General features: G+C 41.5%; 1 protein-coding gene across 1 annotated transcript in view; it reads right to left on the bottom strand.

Moving 5' to 3' along the window:
- Positions 1-1292: 1292 nt before the first annotated feature.
- TMED4 (transmembrane p24 trafficking protein 4) overlaps positions 1293-7958 on the bottom strand; it is a 64620-nt gene continuing 57954 nt past the window's right edge. The window contains exon 5 of the mRNA XM_085636088.1: positions 1293-3594. Coding sequence (XP_085492214.1) covers positions 3445-3594 — 150 coding nt within the window. The 3' untranslated portion in view covers positions 1293-3444. The remainder of the gene's footprint in view (positions 3595-7958) is intronic.

Here is a 7958-nt window from a genome sequence, read left to right as displayed (position 1 = left end):
TCATGGCAACATAACTGTTACCCAGGGCCAGAATCCTGGTCAATGGTGTACACTCTGCAATTTTCTCTGGGAAAAGGAAGGCGACAGGGGTGCCCACTGTCCCTCCCATCCTATTCATGTCAGCTGCTGAGCCTCTAGTTATGGCCATACGGAGTTCCTTACAGATAAAAAGGGTGCCTTTCAGTGGTTACAATTACCACATATCACTTCTTGTGCATAATGTTGTACTGTCTATGATGGATCCTCGCAAGTCTTAATCAGACATACTGGGTATTTGAAGGGAACTCTGAAAAATGTTTGGATATAAAGTCAACACGGAAAATTCTGATCTTCTGACAATCCATGCAGATAAGGTGCAAAGAATGCCTACACACAGGACCACCATAAACAAAAACACAGGGAATCTTACATAAAAATAACAGACAAGTACCAAACAGCAGATAAGCTAAGCAGAATGGTCCCATGAATGTCTGACAAATGTTGGGAGAGTTTGCGGACTAAATGTGACCTGGTTCATATTTGGTGGCTTGGCAGACTACTGGAGTAAGATCCTAGAGCAAATATGAGACAGAAGGCTACCCCATGCCTGCAACTATAGGCACTACGCTCCAGGGTGTCCACCTGGAATCAATGGATGACATGCAAATAGAAGTACAGGACCTTAATCATCCAGCACCTGCTGATGGCAGAGGGAAAACAGGAGACGCCCCCTACATTTGAAATGTGTTGAACAATTGTCGTTCCAAGGGTGGATCCATCAAGTAGCTGGAGCCAAGAGTACTGGGAAAGAAACTAATGCAAAACCAGTTACTGGGGTGGGGGGGGGGGTGGGGTGGGGGGAGTCGGGGTTTAAGGAGAGAGGGGGGAGTGGAATTGATGGTGAGGTGAGGGAGAGTTAGATGTGTTACGTTTTTTCTTCAAAGGGAAATTTATATTGATGGCAGCCAACCATCGGATTCAAGTCACACTTGCTGATGACCAGTGTACCTATTCCACAAACAAGCATATCAATTAAATAAACAGAAGTGGGCACACAAAGTATTCAGAAGATAGATATATAACATTTACATACATTTTAATATCAATTCTGCAGATTTCCAGATTTTGTTCCACAGGTTGCATGTCTGGTCATGACTTAAGCACCTTCATCACATAGGCTGGGCACTGTCTGGCGCCATAGACTGATGCCCTCCCTATATTGGTACGTTTTGGGGAGCGAGACATGCAAAGTAAAACAGGGGGTGGACTAAAGCTTCACAATCGACCCAAAAAAAAATTAGAACAAAAACTCATTAAAAGTTACCAGAACACATTTTATTACACTTCAAAACGAGGGAAAAAATGTATTAATTAAAAGTCCAAACGTAACTGAAAAGCTTGACAGGTAGCCAGAAAACAATCACTAACAGAGGAAGTCATGGTACCAAACATGGACAAGTTATTGATTTAAAAAAAATCACAATAGAGTACAGTAACATTCAGAAGCAGATGCCAACTTCTAGGAAGGCCACCTTGGCTATCAGCAAGTGTAGATAAATGTGAAAGTAGTATAGATATATATTAAAATAAAAACAATCTATTATGCTTGAGAAACCTCCCCTGCAAAATTAAATTAAATAAATGCGAAACTCTGAATAGTAGAGCAAAAGTAATCGTGCGAGTAACATCTCGATGCTCCTTCTCAATATAAAGTTGTAACAAAAATAAAACAGAGCGTAACTCTTGCCATCTGCACGATAGTGAATGGAGTAAACCGACTGTCTCTCATTTTTAAATTAAAAAGACATAGTATTGTTGTTTGATTCACTTCCTAATATTGCAAGAAATAAATGTGATGCATCTATTTTTTCTGCTACAAAAGGTTCTAAGGTGTATCTTTTTTCACTCTGTCCCGACCACTTAACCACAATTGATTATTCATTCTGTGTTCACAATTGTTTTCTTTATGCAGTGGTGTACAAGAAATCTACAGCATGAGCTGTACTCAAGCATGCTGCGAATAGCCACAATCAATTGCTTGTCTTCAAGTTCAATTTTGAAGGGAGAACTGACTTAACCAATAATATTTCATTGTGCCGGATTGATATATGCTGAAAAAAAAAATTCCTCAGGAATACCGTTGAAGGTGGTTTGCATGGAGACATGCAAATCTTTGCATTAAGGAAGGGTTTGCTGGTTTTGTTTCTGCAGAAATTCGAAGGTCTTCATACTCAAGAGGCTTTTCCTGCAAATTTGGCTCTAGGCTCTTATTTTAAATAAATACACTCTACAGTAGAAGGGAAGCAGGAAGCTGTACTAAAGGAGCTTAGGCTGCCTCAGACCACATGTTAATTGGTCATTATGGGATGCACCCACTAGTTCATTTATGAGTCCAGAAAAGGAAAAAACCGACAGCATGAGAGGTCACACTCTTCCACACGCATACCCCGACCTCAAATCCCATCTCAGTGGTATTAAAAGGGTATACTCGCATGAGCAAAACCTGTTATATGAATTGCCTGTACCTAAGTATTATTGAGTCCAAATAAAGATGTTGAACCTGGCTCATCATATAAAGGAAGAAAAAAAATCATTTCGCTTAAAAGGGGAAAGGAATTATGAAATGAACACAAGTTGAACACATGTTGGTGTCAAACTCTCCTTTTCCTTCACTCGATCACCCCCCCCCCCCCCCCCCAAGTCCAAAAAGCAGATTTGCGCATGACAGGATGACTCAAGGATTTTATTCAGTTTTGGAAAGCCACTCGTGTTGATGGTAACCACAGGCTATTGACAGCGGCAGACATAAGAAGAGCGGAACATTCTTCAGAGGGGCAGAACTCTGTATTCTGATATTACTGCAAGTCACCAACAGCACAGAATTGTACTTGACCACCCACAAAACAAAAATAAACTTTGATTCAAAATAATCATCGACACATGACGGTCCAGAAGACATGTAAAGAAAGAGACCCCGGCTGAAACTCTTCCTTAACAGACAATCCATCCATGGTCAAACAGCCAATGATGAATGTTACCAAAAAATATCTGCCCTCTTCTTTTTTAAAACCTATCTCCAGGTTTCCAAGCCACAAGGGATGGTCCAGTTGTACAGGCTCCGCACATAAAAATTGCATCCTCTATTGTTACTGAAGACCTTCATTGCCAGTTTTCACATGGACACAGCACAGAAGCTGTACTTTCTGCAAGGTTCTTTTTCCAAGCCTCAAACTGCTGATCAGATTTGGCAGATAAAGATGTAGCCTTAAACAATTTCTTCTGAAAAAAAATTCAAATGTGAAACAATGGTAAAAATGCAAAGAAGAGGACACGTTGGCTGAGCGGTGAACAGCTGGACCTGGGCAAATAAATATCGTCTGGCCCAAGAGGGTAGGATAGTAACGAAAGGGGAGTACTGCAGGTGGCTCTTGGAAAAACATGCCAGGACAAGAAGGAAGGAGTACCCTACACCAGTTTCTTGGCCTCGAAGAAGCCTTTAAGGTGCCTCATCTGCCATAATCCAGTTAGGATCAAGATACCAGTCTGCGCAATAGACCACCACAGTACCCGCTGGTTGGTGCTCTCGCTGGTCATCCGGAACCTCTCCTCTCGGTACTGCAAAGGCAAGCAAAACCATTAGCAAGCACATTTTTTTCAATCACAGACCAGAAATACAAATCTGTTTTAGGCATTTGCATTATTTTATCACTATTTTTTTTGTACATTTACTATGTGTGGTGGCAAGCTTTTAGTCTCTACTGGTTTGTAACAAGTCTAGATGAAGTCCACATCAAACACAAGAGGTCACTGAACAAGGTTGCACAGATGTATGTACCACTGTGTGCATATTGGTCCGCATTTGGAATATGCGTGCTGAGCTCTCCAGCAGGCCAGGTGGGAGAGGCTCCGTAATGGTCACAAGCGTTTGCGTTGCGGGGCTCTGCCCCGTGTTAATACGGTTACCTAAATGCACTTGAATACTAGCTAAAACAAAGGACACGCCAAAAACCTCTCACCCAACCCTAACAATTTGTTAACATTTTGCATAGGCTATCATGGGTGCAAGTGGGCGATATAGGCACCAAAAATGTATGGGTCACGTTATGGTGATTAAAGTATTTGTTTCTCTTGGGTAAAGACAGAGTATGGGCTTGACTTGAATGAAAGTTGGCTTAGTTGTACTACCTCCTTCAGTAGCAAGAGGACTCTAAGCTAAGGGCTTGCTACAGACATCTGGTGTGAGATGCGGCTACAAGATCAAATCCAACAGGACCCTATCTGCCCCACATCCTTGTGAAGTCCATAAATCGAGTACCACTAAATTGACTTACAGCAACACATTAAATACAGCACTTAGAAACAGGCAACACCTCAGTGCAACAGCCAAGGACCTGTTAGAACTAGATCTACAGGCTTTGACTAAGAATAAAAAATAAAGAGTCATTCTGTCACATGCAGAGTACTTTGACAATCATTCGCAATCACTACAACTTTAACATGTACAATTCATATATTCACCCAACTAAAACCCCGGTACACTCTCCTACACTCAAGCAGTCACACAATAAAACAACTAAGTGATGATAAATCCAAGATGCGTTGAGAAAAACCTTGCTAGCCTCCAAGACATAAGGCTCCTGAAACATCATGGCAATTAAAAACGATGAGACAGCGACTAGGTTGCGAGTAACTTGAGAACCAGCTCAATACCCACAAGTCTTGCACGACATGAGACCCTACCACCATATATATCTTCATATGAATCATCACGCCATACACTATTGTTATTCATCTCTGACCTGCATCTATACACTCTCAGCCACACAACAGCCAGAGCACGAAACACTCAGACTTCTTCAGCAAGGGGTTTCCTATCATCACTGGATGTGCTCATTCTGAGCAACAAACAACGACATCGTGGAACTATACATCTGAAAACAGTGATGACCAGTCTCCAACTCAACACACTCACAAAGATATTCACAAAGATGGGGGAGTTGGGGCTATGGGAGTGTGAAGCAGATGTAATCAATCTGGGATGTTTCCCACAATGTCGAGTGAGACGGCCTATTGTCATTGCAAGAGCAGATAATGGAATGATGAATATGTCCAGGGGCGGCCTTAGGCATGTGCAAGCTGTGCACCTGCACAGGGCCGCCACGAGGAATCGGATACAATACATATTTGTGGCGCCCCCTGGCAGGGATTTGGCGGCCTCCGGGCGGGGCCCCCTACCTACGCTCCCTGCACAGGGCCACCATGAGCCTAGAGCCGCCCCTGATATGTCATAACTGATAAATGCAATAAAATCTGTTTACACAAAAAAATATATTCACAAAGATATTTAGCCTTTTATCAAACATACTTTCAAAAGGCACATCACAAATGCACATGTTCCAAAAACACCCCACAATTGTACATAGGTATCTGTATACACTTAGAACACATTTTTGAAACCACAAGAAAGCTCCATATATTCACAAAATCTGTATCCATCTCCATATGTGCAATCTGCAGAAGATATGATTTTCTTTCGAACCTGCTTCACTTCGTCATATGCCCCACCACATGCATGCACAATCATGCACTCCCTAAAACTAACGCCAATATCTGAACTCAATCTGAACTCACAGATGTGGAATCCCCTTACATCTGCCACAAGCTATATGATAAGCTCTTCCCAATGTGCCTAACAAATCTGAAACAGATACATCATCAGAACTTTTAAACGTAACATGCAGCATGTGTACAATGAACCTACACACGCCACACACTGCATTAAGTACTGTATCATACCCAAAATGTAACCTGCAAAGATCTAGAATGGACGAACATTCTAGGCACCCTTCATATACTGCCGCTACTTGAAAAAACATGAATAACGGATCCACATGGACGTAAATATGTACAGTTCTTACCACCCTGTACATTTAGCCCATAGATGGGTTGCCTACGCCAATCAAACTCGTACACTGACACAATTTACTCAAATCCAACTGTTACTTCTCCAGCACGTGTTAAACATTGCACACTCGCTACCTATGTACTGCCAGTGATGCTATGTGTAATTTCTTTGATCAAAAAGTTACTGTTGCTAAATAAATTAAACATATGGAATGTGCTTGTTTTAACATTTCTACTATTTTTACCAACATTAGTATGCATTATCTTCATGATTTTTGTAGATGGCCTTCATCTGTTTTACCCAATTTATACCAAGTTGAAAAACAAGGGGGGTATTGTGTGAATGAAATCTAGCACTCTGCCTACTTCTGAGGAAATGGATATGAAACCCAACATTTATAATTCAAGAGAAAACACAGAGACAAACACTCGCATAAGTTGTGCTATCAAAGAAGGAAACTGTTTGACATGTTTTACAAAGACCACGGAAACAAAACCCGGAACTTTTCTCAATATCTTATGAGGAACAAAAGGAAATCAAAAAGGAGATTGACTATGTACGATTGGTTTGATAAGAATAAAAGGGGGATTCATCTTTAACGTATTTCTGAAACGTTCCTATTCTTCTCTGATCTCAGAGAGTAATGAAGGAGGACACATCATTTTAGAGGTCTCTCGTCCCCATTATGAACATGGTGGAGTGCGATCCCCGGGAGCATACCCTTTCATCAGACTAAGAGTCTCCTGGTGTCTCAGGGCCCAGAATTAGGTTCCCAAACACCGAATCTGATAATTCCACAACTTGAGACACCGGGCCCTAATCCACAAGTATGCACTGCGGCATTGTAGGGGTTTGGGGCATTAGGTGGAACAGGATGAGACAGGGAAATCTCCCTCCAGATAAAGGTGAACCAGAGCTAGAGTCGAGGGTAGACACTCGCTGCCTCCCCACTATTTTCAGAGGGTAGACCACATCTACCCTGCCGAATGGTTGGGCCCCACGGAAATATGCTGAACTCGTCCCTGTGTAATTTTCTGACACCAGGACTCTTTCAGCAGTAACGTGCAGGCGGGGAAGGGGCTTATCGGATCACAGCTGCGCCCATAACAAAAGCGAACGTTAAAGTGCCATCAGGCCTCTTTTTGTTAGAGTATCCTGGCTTGGAGCTATCTGGAGCCTCACACCTAGATGCAATGGAGGGATTCAAAGGCTCACATCTTATCACTTCACAGGTACTTAAGAGAAATGCTTTTGACTTTTTCAGACCCTGTATATAAGAGACATGCATACACTAAGAATGTCAGATGTGTTGCTCTGCCCAGTATTTACACAAATAATTTAAATACAACTATTTTTTAAATTTCTTTTATTGTGCTTCAGCACTACAGCAGTGTTAAAGCGCTACAAAAGAAAGCAAGCAAAATAGTGATATTGAAATTGGTATTTGTGAACGCATGATGTAAAACGCTCTGACACCCTGCATTGGTATGAGTAGTGCCACTACTCATCCCAATGCAGGTTGTCAGAGTGCTTTATATCACATGTACAGATCATACATTGACGACAAATCATGTGTGAACAGCAAAATAAAGGGTGTTACATAAGACAGCGAGAGTTAAAAGGCATAGGAGTCACATGTCCTTCATACCTCAATGTGCTATATTAGAAGGATTACAATTTATGAACTGCAATTAACAAAAGGATCTATTTCTTAAAGCAGTAATCCACTATACATTTTTATTTTATGTAAAGTGCCATCTGCTAGTTACACAATGTGCTTTGCAGGAGGCATATTAACCATTTACGCTACTGTGATTCAAAACTAGGACTAGGCAAAAAAACCATCTCTCTCCAGCAAATACGTTATCCCACAGTTATTTCACCACTAATATTCCCCAAGATTTAGCTGGCATACAAAGTTCTCTGCAGCAGGTGCCTTAACCCAGAAGATATTTTGAAATTCAGACATTGTAACCAATTAAGCAGGACAGATTTACTGCCACATTTTTCCTTGTTTCCAATTACTTTGTGGCAGGATTTAAAAAACACACAAATGTATAATTTGAGGCCCAGA

The sequence above is a fragment of the Triturus cristatus genome, chromosome 11 (assembly GCF_964204655.1).
Source record: "Triturus cristatus chromosome 11, aTriCri1.1, whole genome shotgun sequence".
In the NCBI taxonomy this organism is placed as follows: domain Eukaryota; kingdom Metazoa; phylum Chordata; class Amphibia; order Caudata; family Salamandridae; genus Triturus; species Triturus cristatus.
This window is presented reverse-complemented; position numbering and strand designations above follow the sequence as displayed.